The sequence below is a fragment of the Magallana gigas genome, chromosome 6 (assembly GCF_963853765.1).
Source record: "Magallana gigas chromosome 6, xbMagGiga1.1, whole genome shotgun sequence".
Lineage (NCBI taxonomy): Eukaryota > Metazoa > Mollusca > Bivalvia > Ostreida > Ostreidae > Magallana > Magallana gigas.
In genome coordinates, this window is record NC_088858.1 from 15,087,545 (window position 1) to 15,104,621 (window position 17,077).

General features: G+C 34.8%; 2 protein-coding genes across 5 annotated transcripts in view; one reads left to right on the forward strand and one right to left on the reverse strand.

Moving 5' to 3' along the window:
- Positions 1 to 9: 9 nt before the first annotated feature.
- Positions 10 to 13,034, reverse strand: LOC105338279 (leucine-rich repeat-containing protein 74A). 3 transcript variants are annotated; one of them, XM_066087873.1, is made up of 12 exons: positions 12,937 to 13,034; positions 9,947 to 10,169; positions 8,570 to 8,720; positions 5,700 to 5,902; positions 4,700 to 4,875; positions 4,316 to 4,423; positions 3,919 to 4,012; positions 2,716 to 2,847; positions 1,623 to 1,708; positions 892 to 1,086; positions 507 to 602; positions 10 to 238 (listed from the first exon to the last, which is right to left on the reverse strand). In XM_066087873.1, exons 3-12 carry the CDS (start codon positions 8,626 to 8,628, stop codon positions 53 to 55), a joined length of 1,335 nt encoding a protein of 444 aa, XP_065943945.1. In that variant the 5' UTR covers positions 8,629 to 8,720; positions 9,947 to 10,169; positions 12,937 to 13,034; the 3' UTR covers positions 10 to 52. The 3 variants fall into 3 exon arrangements, with proteins under 3 accessions (XP_065943945.1, XP_065943946.1, XP_034324340.2); XM_066087874.1 differs by lacking the exon at positions 8,570 to 8,720; XM_034468449.2 differs by lacking the exons at positions 9,947 to 10,169; positions 12,937 to 13,034 and having other exon boundaries at positions 8,566 to 9,727.
- LOC105338280 (activated RNA polymerase II transcriptional coactivator p15) overlaps positions 12,409 to 17,077 on the forward strand; it is a 14,761-nt gene continuing 10,092 nt past the window's right edge. Inside the window, exons 1-2 of one of the 2 annotated variants that reach the window (XM_011443323.4) lie at positions 12,409 to 12,544; positions 13,156 to 13,212. In XM_011443323.4, coding sequence (XP_011441625.2) covers positions 13,156 to 13,212 — 57 coding nt within the window. In that variant the 5' untranslated portion in view covers positions 12,409 to 12,544. Of the gene's footprint in view, positions 12,545 to 13,013; positions 13,213 to 17,077 lie in introns of those variants that run through there. The other variant, XM_011443322.4, reaches the window with a different exon arrangement.

The window sequence follows — 17,077 nt, forward strand, 5'->3', positions numbered from 1 at the left end:
CATTTCATATCTTCGTACTTGAGCACCTACACAAATTATCTATGGCTAAATCTCAGCTTTTCTTTTTGGATTTGGTGGATTTTTTGTGAGCTTTCTGTTTTTGAGGCTTCACTGGACAGTCAACACAACTGAGGAAATCCTCCGAAAGCACCGTGACGTCATGAACCACCACGAATCGTTTCCGGCAAGATTTTAATTCGTCTATGATGCCAATTGCCTCTTCTAACACAGGAATTTCCTTAATTAAAATGTTAGCATACAAAATAAGTTAATTGTCCGAGATAAATAAATCATCAACGGAGTTATATATAATATAATATCTAAATTTAACTATACACGATATGACGTTCTGCAAAGTATTTTAAAAATTGCGTTTTTCTCATTAGTCTGTCCAAACTCCATTGTTATATGTAAGTCAAAAACAATTTCACAATGAACAAAAACTCCCGAAGATATGTTATAATATGTTTGAATGTTTATGTATAATGTGTTACGTTTAGTTTTACCTTCAACTCAAGTGTGTCTATTGCACTTTCTGGGTTATCACGGATAGCTAGTAATATCGTCTTTGCTCCAAGCGTGGTCAGTGAATTCATATTCAGCTAAAATGGTGAGATTATCCCTGCATTTTAGTCCACAATTTCGTTTCTAATGAGTTACTTTATGAACGAGACTATTTTTGAAAGTAGTTTTATTCAGAATTTAAACTTGTAAATTTTAATAAACTTGCATACACACGTAAGCACAATCATTTTGAACTGCATTATTGACACAAGTATCATGGTAACGAATGTATCTACTTTTAATCATCTGAGAGAGAGAGAAAAGTTGAGAAACATAGTAGGGTTAAAGAAAAAAACAATTGAAAAGTGAAGCAGAGTCTACAAATACCATGAGATGCCTGAGTTTTGTGTTGAGCACGAGTCCCTTGGCGAGCCACTTGGCCCCCTCCAGTCCGACCCGATTGTTGCTGAGGTCGAGGAGCTCCAGTGTACTGTTGGTTTGTAGGGCAGTACCTATCTCCCGACACCCACAGTTAGAGAAACCGTTCCATGCCAGATACAGGGCTTGAAGCGTGGAATTTGTCTAAAATGTATATGTTTACATTTTATACAAGACCAAACTTTGATAAACTGAAGCAGAGCTTTGACGTTTTGATTCCTTCACACAGATTATAGTAATTATTACCACAAGTATATACATGTCAAGATATAGTTATCTTTGATACATAATAGTAATTAAATCTTAATAGATTTATCTACAAAAAAATATTTCTATGCTTTTTCTGTGTTACCCGGCCTCCGTTTGGTATCATCTTAGAGATGTAGTTTAGAATCATAAAAAAAAATTCGTTGTGGCTCAATTTTCGCTATTTCATTCATGACGATTTATATTTGCAACGAATTAAGAAACACATTATTTATTCATAATGATTATTCATAAAATTCACGAATAAACGTCATCATGAAGTTAGACATGAACCTATGAACAATACGCAATCTACGAAAATTGGTCCCAAATTATTGAAAGTAGCATAAAGATTCTTTATATTGTTACAAGTACGTTTAGAATATTTGATTTACACTTTTAACAAAACAGATGTACAATATAAAGAGACTTACAGACAAAGCCGCCCCCACTGCTATTGCACCGTCCAGTCGTAAGTGGTTCCAGCTTAGGTCGAGCTCCTTTAGTGACATATTTTCCTCTTATAAACACACAAACTTTTTATCATAAAATATACTAAAGTATGTACATGTTCAATATGCCAAATAAATAACGAATGATGTAATTTAGCCGATTACTTTCAAGCATAAATTGATTTATATATTCAATAATTTAATGTTTTGGAAATAATTTGCTTACTTCATTTATGTCTAGCATAGATAACACTATAGAGCCATTTTAACAAGACCTTGGACTTTCAGTAGGATGTAACTATCTTTTCCTTGCGTCAAAACAAGTTAAATATGACACTGGTTTTAAGTGAAATATGCATCAATTTTGTACACTTAGCTCAAAAGCCAGACAAATCTTGTTAATTTCAAAGAGCCATGGCAGAATGCCCAGCAATGAAATATACAGGCCTACGTCACAGTGCTGTTTGATCTACCCAAAGTCCAAGCTCCTGTTAAAATGGTTCTAATAACGATATATCAAAAAAGATATTATGAGCACAAGCGTCTGTCGTTAAAATCAGGTGATTGGCTGTCCTTTAATAATATTAATCAAACTAAAGGGAATCAACTTCTTATAGAAATGAACTATTTTCAATGCTAGGGTCCTGTGATAATGAGGAAAGATGTGCTTAATCACAGAAATGGGATGAACGTAAAATTCGACCTAACTCAGCATAAAAATTGAGCAAAAAATTTTAAAAATATTTGTATTGAGTGCCTGAATGCAATGAATATTAACTGGACCAGGTGGAACTTGAAATATCAATGCATTGCAATTTGTAACCTTGATTGTTTTCCAAAAGTGGTATCATATAAATTGGAAATAGGAAACATGCATATACAATCGTGATAGGGAATATACAAAAACTTTATAGGTGCTTTTCCCTCGGTAAGTACCCAGCTTGCTGAACATCCAATAAGTTAAAAAAGACAAATCACTTTGTCTAAATGACATGGAAACATCAATTAATATATGATGTGGAGACGATGACAGTTAAGTACATGTACATGTGGTTATACACGTAACTGGCCTTACCCAGAGCACCTGCTATGTCCTCTCCCCCTCGCTCCTGGAAGGCGTTCTGACTTAGATTCAATGACCTCAGGGTGTTGGTCTGTCTGATTCCATCAGCTATCTGCTCCGCATCTTTATCGTTAAAGTCGTTACCTTTTAAGACATAGTGAAAAATACAATCTAAAGTGTCATCTTTAGATAGCATTGTAAATTAAAGTACACTATCTTGGAAATATAATTATCGTTTTAGGATTTTAAAATTCTACAATATTTGACTATATAACATTTTTTTAAATTTCTTAAAAAGTTTGGTGGAAAATGTAAAAGCCAACGTGGGTTTCGAACTCGTGACTTACACATCGGATGCAGACGTCGCTTTAACCTATTATTATATACGCTACGCACTTTGACATCAAAATTATAAAAGAAACAGTGAATAAATTTATAGTTATTTTTATTGTTGATTTCGAAAAACTACGTCAAAAATATGAAGGTTCCCCATACCTTCTTAATCAGAATTTTAAAAAAGTTGATCTTGTGTTTGATTAAGTATTGGGTTGCGAAGGCAACATACGTATGCTTTTAAATTGTCAGACCGAGGACTCAGTTTTTGATTCACGGGGCACAGAACGGATGTCTGAAAGCCATTGATTTTCAAGATATGTCAACATCATGTGTACTCTTTTTTTTTGGCTCATTTCTTTTAAGTGATGGTGATTATCCAAATATAATCAATATTTAAATTGAAATGCACACAATTTTAGCAGTTTCATAACCGCATGATATTAATTTATTGCATAGATGAAATATATGTTAGCTTTTTCTAGTAAAGGAAAAATCGACGCAAGCGTGTCTTAAATTTCTGTGTTAAAAAAAAGTCAAACTGTTATGTTGAATTTTTTGACCACCTGTTTACCAATCAATACCTATTTACTGGTTAGGTGTTGAACGATTCTCTTTAATAAAGGGGTCGAGAAAAGATCAAAAGAATCTAAATAACGTAAGTCTACTGTGTCAGATTTGCATGGTTAAAGCAAAGGTTTCCGTTTAACAAAACAAAACATTTGATTTCCTCAGAATTTTCCCGGTATCTAAACGATACTGTTCCATTAGATACTATTCTTTATCATAAAAGTAATGTTCGAGGTTTAATCTATTAATTGCCTTATAAATGTAGGTGTGGTATAATCGTTGTCTAAATCACCCTCTTCCAAAAAGTCTTACCAGCAGCCTCCAGCGTTAAAATTTTCTTGGTACTAGAGATTAGATCACGAAGAATAAGCACAGCTTTGGAACCCAGCTTATTGTGTGAAATATTCTAGAAATTAAAAGGAAACCGCGATTAAAATTATGCTTAAGTCAAAATGAAAATAAGTTTTTTAATTTTGGTTTTTGGTGGGTAAATTACATGGTTTTCAAACATTCAAAATATTTATATCGTCTTACGGACTGACATGGCAGTGTTTTCGATTAAATGATCTAACTGAAAGAAGAGCAAATATTTAAGATAACAAAATTGGTCATGTATATGGTTTACTTTTTAGCTAAACAAACTTTCACACGTGACACCAAATTAAATGGGATTTAAACCCAAATACATAAGATCAATAGTCTGGCTTACAAGATATGTGATGCTGGTATTTTCATCAAGCATGCGCAGTACATCTAGGAGACCTTTATGGCCAATATTATTTCCGGATAAGTCTAAAGACGTAACGGAATTGTTTGTCTGTAAAAGAAAAAAAAGACCTCACTCATATTTACACATCGTCGAAAACCCACGGTTGATTACGCGTAATCAGCCGTGGGTTTCCGACGATGTCATATACACACGATTGAAACTTCGTTATTCTGATGCAAATAAATAAACATTACTTACATTCATTACTCTATGAATGCAATTGCTCATATCAAAACGACAATTAATAAGAGATTAATTATAATTCTAATTAAGTTTCTCACAATTCACGCTTCACTAATAAGTCCTCGATCTACGTTTACATACCGTAAGCGCATAAGCAATGGTTTCCACCTCCTTTATATTTACGATCCGCTCCTTCGCTGACATCTGTGTAGAGCTTAGACTGCGCAGGATCTTTTTACCTGGTGCCACGTGGAGATGCTTACACGCATTCACGTACACCTGTTGGCTAATCTTACTACTTTCATCTTCATGTCCATCTGCAGGAAACGAATATGTATTTTAAAAGCCAAAAAAATCGCAACTTTGCCAGATTGCATTTGAAGACAATTCAGTCAATTTTATATAAAGAATCTTTGCTTGGAATATATGCTAAAATCAAAACATATTTTGGGATTGAGAAATTTTTGTCTTTATGTACAATATAAATTTCGATTATGTGTCCGACTTACAAGGTCCTTTATCAAAAAATACCTATAGCAGTAGATGTAAATACATGTAACCTTAATTCCTCCCTCCAAACTCCAAGCCAATGCTTTGTACAGCTATTGAGAACCATTCAAAGAAACAGAATGAAAAGCAAGTACGGGGTTCCAGGCCCCCCCCCCCCCCCCCCCCCCACTTTTTCTCGCAGCAACCAATTTTTTAAAATTTACATATAAAAAAGTGAATTAACATGGAGTTGGCCCCCCCACTTTTTTTGAAGTATGTAAAAAATAGATATGAAAATAACGAAATGAGGAGTCGAATTGAAGTTACACCCAACCCCCCCCCCCCCCCCCCCCCCCCCACGGATTAGGATTTTGAAGATTTTGGGAAATTTTTTTTTTTTGCTTGTCAAGATTGTTTGGATGAGTCTGTCCCCCCCACTTTCAAAAACGATGCTACGTGCCTGGTTATTACAACATTGTGTCGTTGTAACGGTACACGAGAATGTAATCCAAAATGTAGGTTCGGCATGCATTTTTTAGCTTTAAAGTGATAACCCGGGGTAGTCAAAATTCACACAGTGAAGTTCCCAAAAATAGGCCGTGGACTAACCCTCCAACCCCTATGAGAAAAATGTCTGGATTCACGCATGTACCTTCTTTCTCGCTGTCTGTGTCGGAGACCCGGAGCTCCAGGTCCAGCTGGTCCGAGTCTAGTCGGTTCCTGTGGAAGCCCGACACCCGGCGCTCGTTCTCCTTCTCCTCCCTGTCCCCCTCCCGGCTCTTGTTCTTGTTGGACACCCGTATAACCCGCTTCTTCTCCTGTGGACAGCTCAGATGATGTATGGGCATGCGGTCTCTGTAATGGGAGCGCACAGGTTATGATTACTGCATGTAGACAGACTGATAGATTGTAGGTTTTAGGGGTAATATATTCCTTTTCCTTTTCTAATCAGAGGATTCAAATATCAAAACCTTTAAGGTGTGAATGCTAAAAGTATAAAGTATAGACACCACAAAGGGAAAATTCTATTCTATGTACTGCATATATATATATATATATATATATATATATATATATATATATATATATATATATATATATAAGAAAATGAACAGTTATTTCACTTATTTTGGAATATATATATATATATATATATATATATATATATATATATATATATATATATATATATATATATATATATATATATATATATTAACTAAAATATGAATATCTATAGGGGATATAACTCTGTTGTGATTTACTTGATTGAGTATTACAGGCAATATTTTCTCTCCTGTGAGTTTTGTCAAATCAAATGTTTAACCAAAGAGTTATTGTATGGAGGCATTTACTCAAGAACTTGCAAGAATTTGTAATTGTCAGAGTAATCATGACTCAGTCAAAATTATTTTTCAAGCAAGAATGGTTTTAAATATTGTTTCATTTCTGCCGTCGAGAGAGAGAGAGAAAGATTTGAGACAGAGAAGATCTTATCAGAGTTTTATGTCGGGTCGACATTAATTAAAATTTGAGATGAGTAACTTTCCCCCTTCGAACAGTCGGTGTCAGATAATCCGGAATTGATATTAAATTCTTGCGATACCGCTCTCGTGGTGCCTTAAAATCAAAAGCAAATGATATGCTTCACTTATAAATTATGATTTTAAAGTCTATCAATTTGAATGTCTTGGCGACAGAAATATTCCAAGGTTAAGAAACTCTTTTTAAAAATATGTTTTGGGTCCAACATTTCCTTGTTGTCTCGGCGGTTGCTATTTCGGAGAACCTTTTTATTGACTTGTTACGTTAAAGTTTTAGAAATCAAAGAATTTAAAGCTAACTTTATCAATTTCGAATGATATGAAAATGTCAGAAGATATCGTGAAGATAATTTAATGTATATTCAAGTTAGTTTTTATACACTCATAATAATCGGCTGTATGATGAGTACATGTTTACACTGAAAATAGTTGTATAGATACGTGTACCTTCGGTGGTTGGTTCATGCTAGGCATGTTATAATAACACCTGTTAGTAAATATACTTTTATTTTATCATATTTGGTTTTTTTTTTCGGTAAAAAGAAGTTTTTGTGGAACTTTATAGAGAACAAAAATCTCTAGAATTATACAAATATTGCTGTTCCTCACTGATTTTCACTATGAAGGTAAAGGTATTACATTTACATTGTGTTTTCATCTGATAATTTTCTAACTTTGTATAATTGATAATTAATGAAAGACAGAACGTATATATGTATGAATTTAATTTTTCGGTATAAAAGAAGTCTTTCAAATACTTTTGATAAACTTTTTCATAGATCATAATTCCTCAAATATACCTGATCGAGGTACTTCACCTTCACATCCTGCTATAATTAAATTAATGTGATCCCAAGTTAACAATACGCCATCACGAAACTAGAATAAGTCCAGTACTTATATACACAACCATTGTGCTTTCTAATTAATCATCGCTAAGGCTATCAATACAAAACAAAATAAACAGAGGCATTATATACGGAGAATTTAAATAATATATTAATAGGCAGCTTTAAATTAGACCATTTATATTAAACCTTCTGTTCATACAAAGACTCATCCACTTTGAAATTCAGACATTCAACCGCTTCATTGTGCAAAAGCATTAAGAACATTTATAATCGTATGAAAGAGAAAAAACTTTCATTTTACCTATCAAAAATTGTTTATACATCGTAAAATGGTCTGAAAGCAAACGCACTTCCGTTAAAGACTTGAATGAAAGGCCTTTGGATGGACTCTAAAAGTGGTCTTTATAATCTTATAATGATAAAGCATGTTTGCCTACCGAGTTTCATTGATTTAAACTGTGACAAAACGGTCGTAATATTAATAATATCTGAAAAGACTGCATTGTACAGGCGTCTTATCTAAGATCTCCACAGTTGGAGTTTGGCTTTCAGAACGCAACGATTTCTTCGACGAGACTTAAGAAGGATTGAAATCACAGGACGTTGGTTTCAATTTTCAGAGCGTTTAAAAACGCTAACGATTGGACATTAATTATTCAAAAACAATCTCTGCTTCTCTAATGGGTGTGTTTCCTCTTAAATGTTTTATCGATTTCACAAGCTAGCTACGAAAGCTCTCAATTTGTAAATGAGAGATGTATTCCTGTTTGTATAAAGCTATTTTTGGTTTAAATTCTATTCGTCTGACTTCTCGTGCTTTGCTTGCATAGAAAATACTTTTATAGATAACATTTTTTAATATGACTAAAGATTCCATATTATGGCAAATCTGGCTTTGCAAAGCGCTAAATGTATACATGTACACTGTACATGTAATATAAGTACATGTACGTAATGTACATGTATAAAGTAATGCAATACAACAGTATTAATATTCAATAGTAAATTTTTGCTATCTTTAATTTTATAGAATATAGATGCTATACAGCTACACATACGGCGTTCTGAAAAATTTAAATTCAAACAATTTAATCCATTAAGTCCTGAAAAATATATGACGTACTTACATATTGGGAATTGTTTGTTGCTTCTTGTAATAGAAAACCCAGCTTTCTTCGTTTGACATGGCTAGCACATTAACTCGAGATTTCTCCCGATATTTTGGTTTTGAGCATGTCTCCTATATAGACCAGGTATTAAAGCAAACGGAGTCGTTTCCTGTTAAACACCGAGGCATAAAAACAACATTTTAATTCACCTGCTTCGAACGATGGAACGGTTTTCTACCGCGAACGGAATTTAATTACCAGAACTTCGTGTGCATTCGTCTATTCAGCAGACACATCGGCTTAAGCCGACTAAGATTTAGACTAACAATAAACAAAGATAACTTTTCAATATAATTCCTTCAACTTGTCATATCTACGTGAAAGAATTTATGTCATTGTCACCACACAAAACCATCATAGAGCCTCAGTTTATTTCGTTTATGTTTGCAGAATACTCAAAGAGTACGAAATAAACTCGGTATTATTTCACCCACAAAGCCGCCGTTAAATTGACATCTTTTTTTCAGGTGCACGCGCCTAACGTTCATATGAAGATCTGTAACATGCTTTTAAATCCCATCTAATGTCAATTTGTTTGAGTGTTCAACCGTGGAAAAGATAGGTAAAAAGATGTAAAACGAGACATAACGCCGAAGTCCTAAAAGAAATTTCAAATTGCGCGATAGATGTTAAGGTCTTGTACCCTAATAAATTTTGGTAATAAAATCAGGTGTTGTTACTTATAGACATGTATATAACTTTAATTATTGTGGAACGGTACGGATCTTGATAACATTTTTCTCAAAAGAAGGGTCCTTCCGATCGGGTTTTGAGTGTTTGGAAATGGGGATAAAAGACGTAGATTTTTATACCTATTGTTTCAACATTTATACGTTTTATTGACTGGAGGTATAGCTCCACGGAAAATTCGGGTTGACGGACCGCATAAATTACTGAGAACAACATCCTCTGATCACAGGTGCTTTCAAGAGGACAGGATTCCCCCTTCCCCGATTAGTTGAAGCTTTTTTGATAGAAATTCCTCTAAAGTGATGTACACAACATTTTTCATATCAAATATTTGAAAAATAATTGAAAAAAAATCCCATTTTAAACAATCTCAACCTGCATATATATGCAATGGGGGAGGGGGTGTCATTTATTTTCCGTTCATTTTTAGATTATATTGAAATATTATTATTATATTTTAAAAAGTCAACTACCCCGGGGGGGGGGGGGGGGGTAAGTCGGGGAAGGGAGGGGGTATTGCTGTCTACGAGCACCTGTGCGTTTGATTTGCAATTGTAACGGGTGTACTTTAGAGAAAAGGGAAACGTCGATAATTATGTATGATTTACATCTGCTAAGTATACTTATGTTTCCTCTATTTCTTACGTTGATTGTACAGTAATTCACACATGCATGACTTGACATAAAATCTACGCAGTACGGTCTAGCTGTTGCTATAGAAATAAACGCATCCATCCTTCTAATTTTTAGATGTAGTTTAACTTTTAAAATGTCCACTCTTTTCATCTTCCATTAGTGCTTCCTTTGTATTTTTGATGTCGACTTGAAAACAGACTCAGTGCCATCCAGGAAGTTGCATCGTGCACATCTAAAAAAAAAAATAGTTACATTGAAATTAGTGTGACAAAGTAATAATTCTCCTAGCCACTGAGTCCAAAATCAATATTGTAGGCCTAAAATAAGGTGCCAAAAAAGGGAGAAAGAAAAGAAATTGTCTCTATATATGGAACTGCTATTTCCTTAAGTAAGACCTTTTTAAAGACAACTAAAAGTTCATGAAATTTAATGAAATTTGCAGAAAATATCTAGTAGTTATCGATCTCCTATATGCTAGTGTATGAAAATCTACATTTGACCCGAATGGATTAAAAAGTAGGAGATAACTCTTCTTAACAGATCCTACTGTTGTTGATGAATAGAATGCGCTTTCAACGGATGTCCGTGGAAGCGACTCTGTTCGCATTTTTAAGGAAAAAATGCATGTTTCTGTCAAAAATGAAAATGTACTTACATGTAGAACTAGACCTAATTTTTTTACATATGGGGATAGATTTTTTAATATCATTCATACTAAGCTTCGTCACAATTATGCACTAAATAATGATTTATTTCGATGTAATATTATCAACAGTCCACTCTGTTCGTGTGGTAAGCTCGAAAATACTTACCATTATTTTTTCACATGTAATAAATATAAAGATGCTAGAAATGTTCTATTTAATGACGTTTTTCAAATTGTAAATCTTAACATTGTCAATACTCATGTTTTACTTTGGGGTGACAGTTCAATAAGTGACAATGAAAACAAGCATTTATTTACACTAGTTTATAATTTTATCAAAAATACTGAAAGATTTAACTGATCTTATAACTACTAATACACCGTTGTTTGTTATATACATGTCAATTGTATTCATGTATACGTCCATTCTATCCACTGACCTTTATTTATGTTGTGTACACATATATTGTATTATATCTTTGTATTGGGAGAGGGCGGCCTAAGTTATAGAACGTGTGCCCTATCCCAATTGTATTTTGTACAATAAAAATATGTTCAAATCAAATCAACAGATTGCTAATTCTGGAGTAAATTTCTGTTATTTTAAAATTCATCTATAGTACATGATTTCAAAACTCAATAAAATTTAACCAGTGAGTTGTTGAGAAAAGAACTTGGAATGAAATGAAACCTGAATTGCTAGAGTTTATATGTACCGGTATGTGCTTTAAAAAAAACAACTCTGATAAATAGACATTAATTAGCTAAGAAACAGCTAGCTAGGGAGTTGACATAAATATTAGAATTAATTAGCAAAAAGTTGTTAATTTAATTCTAAGACAAAGACAGAGACTGAAAGAAATGGTGCCAGAAGAGTCTTCAATAATGTATCTCGATCGGAGCTTTGATAACGGTGGTCACAGATTAATGGCTAGTGATTAAGATAAAGCAGTGGGGGTGATGAGGCTTTTCCATCAGTCATCAAAGATGGGGTACCTCTTAGAAGACATGGCAGCTCTAAAATAAATAAACAGTGTGAAAGTTTACAATACTTAAAACTTTGCACCACACACAACATCACATTCTTAGAAAAAGTCTACAAGTGTACAGTTCAATATAAATCATGCCAAAGAAAGGACCAAAGTGGCTGCATCGACATCAGTACAAAAAAGGAAACATTCCTCACAACAAGGGCCAGAAAAGTACAGGGACCACCAGCCCAGTACAGTGTCCATGTCCTTTAAGAAGGTTGAGTAAAGAAGAGTTTCAGGACGTTGTACAGCAGCAAATGGATGGAATATTCACAGTAAGCTATGCTGAGTGTTTAATTATTCTAAGAAGTTTTGCAAATTTCCATCATAAATAGTAATTCACAAGCGCTATTTTACATCATATTTCACTATTTCAGAATGTTCTTTAAGTTACCAGTTGCATGTGCGGATCCAATTTTTTTCTCATTGGGGGGGGGGGGGATATATTGGAGTTTGAAAGGGGTTGACATATATGTATTTCCAAGGCATATTTCCGCTAATTTTACTTTGAAAATATTTATGAAAATTTGAATTTTTCAAGAAGGGAAACCCCGACCCCACCCCCTCTTTATCCGTGCATGTTTTAAAATATATTTCATTGTCAGTTACTGTGACTATTTCATTTTGGTACAATATGTAGGTTTAAGGCGATGTGGGCAAAATTTGCAATGTTAGATTCCTTTCGTATTCTAAATGTTGATAGATTTCAAATCGTAGGGAAAATGTTGGCTTTTCTGTTGTGTACTATCTAAAGACCAAATAATAATTATTGCGCCAAATAATTCGTCGGGGTCGGCATACAAAATATTTACAAAAGTTTGCGGGAAAGGGAGAAACAAAGACTTGAAAGAGAAAGTTATCTCGATTTTACGGAAGAATTCGTTACAGTAAAACAACAGAACCCTATAACGACAAATAAACCTTTTAAAGGTTAGGTACACTTCATAAATGAACGATCAAGAAAACGAACTGTGCAATATGTTATAAAAACGGCATATGTTTATTCAACAGTTCAATGATATTTCAATTGTTTAGTAGATCTGTAGTATATATGCATGTATTGTATCTTCAATTGTTGCATTTGATCAATCTGTAACAGAAGTAAGTAAAATTTATGAAACAGTTTCCAACTGGTCTGTACAGACCCCACATATGGCCACACAACTTCCTATTCATAGCTACCTTAATCTTGGCATATCCACTAATGTTTACTTAATTTTATATATGTGTATACTTATTTAACATTCAGTGTAACAGCATGATAAAATTGAAATCATCCTACTTAATTATGATTTTATTTTACGATACTGTAACCCACTTACATGATAAATCTATTTTCACCATAACACTGTAATTTTCTGGATGTTCTTGAAGGTTTGTCGTAATCAATCTGCGCATGCATGTACATGCAAGGTCAAGGATAGAATTTGTTTTTAAAAAACAGATAAGATTAGAAAAGATATTTTTAAGACAAGCTTGGAACAAACATGGTGGATAAATCTGTTACCTTGAATTATGTCTTCAATAAATCTTGCTTACAGATGCCAAAGTCCAAAGAATTCATTTCTTCATCAGAATCTGACTCTGACAGTGATCAGGTAAACACAAATCTGAACTGTTTAAACTGCTCTTCAATGTGACCATGCAGCTACATGTATAAAATACAGCATTTAAAACAATAAAATGCTATCTTTGGTGATTCATACAGGATATGAAAGTACATGTAATGACTTTGCAGGAAAAAAAAATGCACTAAAGTGGGTTACATAATTTTTTTTCTGCAATGATTGCATTTTATTGTTAATATTTAGTTTTTTACATATCTTTCTTTTAAGGACGTTGTTTACTCAGGGTTTGAGTTCTCAAATCCTAATTGTGAAAAGGTTCAATTTCATGGGTAAAAATTGTTTTAAATACAAAAAGTATTTATGAAATGAATTATTATTGACATAACAATAGATAGTTTTACTACATTATGGAATTAGGCTCTGACAAAGTTTGTGTTTTAGCGAAACAGAGGAAATTCGGACTAAATTTTTCAGATTTTGTTTTCCACTGAAACATCTTTGATAGTACTATAATAACTAAAGTTAAGAATTTATTTGTTAGTCAACATAATTTTGCATATTTTCTGTTGCGCGGGTAGGTTAAGGCAACTCATAGTTTAATGACCGTCAAAATTATGATCAATTTAAATAATGTTTATTTTTATGAAAACAGCACTGGATATTAATACCAAGTGAAAGAGTTCACCAAGGTATTATTTTTCTACTTCGGAATCGACTCAATCTTTGAAGCTGCCGTGCCATGGTATCATGTGACAGTTAAAAATAGATCACTTTTTTACCTTAACAAAAAATCAAAAAGTGTAACACTACCCCGAAGTTCATTTGTATGTTTTCTACAATAACTCGATTGGAAATTAGTTCATGTTTATTAGTATTACTGCTAGAATCCTATTGTACATCGCATAAAATAAATATTGTAAATATTTATCGGAAACCCTCTCAACTTCTAAAATTTTATTGAAAATACTACGTATTTTTCGTTTAAAACAACAAAGCACAGGATTCTAGCAGCACTTTTCATGTAGTTTAGGTCATATACCGTTGATATTTACCAAAATCATCTTTCCTAATATCCAGGGTAGTGTTACACTTTTGCCATTTTTTGTACACACTGACAGAGGAAAGGCTGGTCAAGCCATATAAATGTCGATCCCCTTACCTTACAACACTCGCTGATTAAACAAAATATCCATGCCTGTATTATTAGCTCACCTGAGCTGAAAGCTCAAGTGAGCTATTCTGATCACATTTTGTCTGTCGTCTGTCTGTCCGTCTGTCCGTCTGTCCGTCTGTCCGTCCGTCCGTCCGTAAACTTTTCACATTTTCAACATCTTCTCAAGAACTACTAGGCCAATTTCAACCAAACTTGGCACAAATCATCCTTAGGCAAAGGGGATTCAAAGTTGTGAAAATTAAGGGCCATACCCGTTTTCAAGGGGAGATAATTAGAAATTAATGAAAAATTTCGAGAAATTTTCAAAAATCTTCTTCTCAAGAACCAGAAAGCCAGGAAAGCTGAAACTTGTGTGGAAGCATCCTCAGGTAGTGTAGATTCAAAGTTGTGAAATTCATGACCCCCGGGGGTAGGGTGGGGCCACAATGGGGGGGTCGAAGTTTTACATAGGTATATATAGAGTAAATCTTTAAAAATCTTCTTCTCAGAAACTAAACAGCCAGGAAAGCTGAAACTTGTGTGGAAGCATCCTCAGGTAGTGTAGATTCAAAGTTGTGAAATTCATGACCCCCAGGGGTAGGGTGGGGCCACAATGGGGGGTCGAAGTTTTACATAGGAATATATAGAGTAAATCTTTAAAAATCTTCTTCTCAGAAACTAAACAGCCAGGAAAGCTGAAACTTGTGTGGAAGCATCCTCAGGTAGTGTAGATTCAAAGTTGTGAAATTCATGACCCCCAGGGGTAGGGTGGGGCCACAATGGGGGGTCGAAGTTTTACATAGGAATATATAGAGTAAATCTTTAAAAATCATCTGCTCAGAAACTAAACAGCCAGGAAAGCTGAAACTTGTGTGGAAGCATCCTCAGGTAGTGTAGATTCAAAGTTGTGAAATTCATGACCCCCAGGGGTAGGGTGGGGCCACAATGGGGGGTCGAAGTTTTACATAGGAATATATAGAGTAAATCTTTAAAAATCTTCTTCTCAGAAACTAAACAGCCAGGAAAGCTGAAACTTGTGTGGAAGCATCCTCAGGTAGTGTAGATTCAAAGTTGTGAAATTCATGACCCCCAGGGGTAGGGTGGGGCCACAATGGGGGGTCGAAGTTTTACATAGGAATATATAGAGTAAATCTTTAAAAATCTTCTTCTCAGAAACTAAACAGCCAGGAAAGCTGAAACTTGTGTGGAAGCATCCTCAGGTAGTGTAGATTCAAAGTTGTGAAATTCATGACCCCCAGGGGTAGGGTGGGGCCACAATGGGGGGGTCGAAGTTTTACATAGGTATATATAGAGTAAATCTTTAAAAATCTTCTTCTCAGAAACTAAACAGCCAGGAAAGCTGAAACTTGTGTGGAAGCATCCTCAGGTAGTGTAGATTCAAAGTTGTGAAATTCATGACCCCCAGGGGTAGGGTGGGGCCACAATGGGGGGTCGAAGTTTTACATAGGAATATATAGAGTAAATCTTTAAAAATCATCTGCTCAGAAACTAAACAGCCAGGAAAGCTGAAACTTGTGTGGAAGCATCCTCAGGTAGTGTAGATTCAAAGTTGTGAAATTCATGACCCCCAGGGGTAGGGTGGGGCCACAATGGGGGATCGAAGTTTTACATAGGTATATATAGAGTAAATCTTTAAAAATCTTCTTCTCAGAAACTAAACAGCCAGGAAAGCTGAAACTTGTGTGGAAGCATCCTCAGGTAGTGTAGATTCAAAGTTGTGAAATTCATGACCCCCAGGGGTAGGGTGGGGCCACAATGGGGGGTCGAAGTTTTACATAGGAATATATAGAGTAAATCTTTAAAAATCATCTGCTCAGAAACTAAACAGCCAGGAAAGCTGAAACTTGTGTGGAAGCATCCTCAGGTAGTGTAGATTCAAAGTTGTGAAATTCATGACCCCCGGGGTAGGGTGGGGCCACAATGGGGGGGTCGAAGTTTAACATAGGAATATATAGAGTAAATCTTTAAAAATCATCTGCTCAGAAACTAAACAGCCAGGAAAGCTGAAACTTGTGTGGAAGCATCCTCAGGTAGTGTAGATTCAAAGTTGTGAAAATCATGATCCCTGGGGGTAGGGTGGGGCACAATGGGGGGTCGAAGTTTTACATAGGAATATATAGAGTAAATCTTTAAAAATCTTCTTCTCAGAAACTAATCAGCCAGGAAAGTTGAAACTTGTGTGGAAGTATCCTCAGGTAGTGTAGATTCAAAGTTGTGAAATTCATGACCCCCAGGGGTAGGGTGGGGCCACAATGGGGGGTCGAAGTTTTACATAGGAATATATAGAGTAAATCTTTAAAAATCTTCTTCTCAGAAACTAAACAGCCAGGAAAGCTGAAACTTGTGTGGAAGCATCCTCAGGTAGTGTAGATTCAAAGTTGTGAAATTCATGACCCCCAGGGGTAGGGTGGGGCCACAATGGGGGGGTCGAAGTTTTACATAGGTATATATAGAGTAAATCTTTAAAAATCTTCTTCTCAGAAACTAAACAGCCAGGAAAGCTGAAACTTGTGTGGAAGCATCCTCAGGTAGTGTAGATTCAAAGTTGTGAAATTCATGACCCCCAGGGGTAGGGTGGGGCCACAATGGGGGGTCGAAGTTTTACATAGGAATATATAGAGTAAATCTTTAAAAATCATCTGCTCAGAAACTAAACAGCCAGGAAAGCTGAAACTTGTGTGGAAGCATCCTCAGGTAGTGTAGATTCAAAGTTGTGAAATT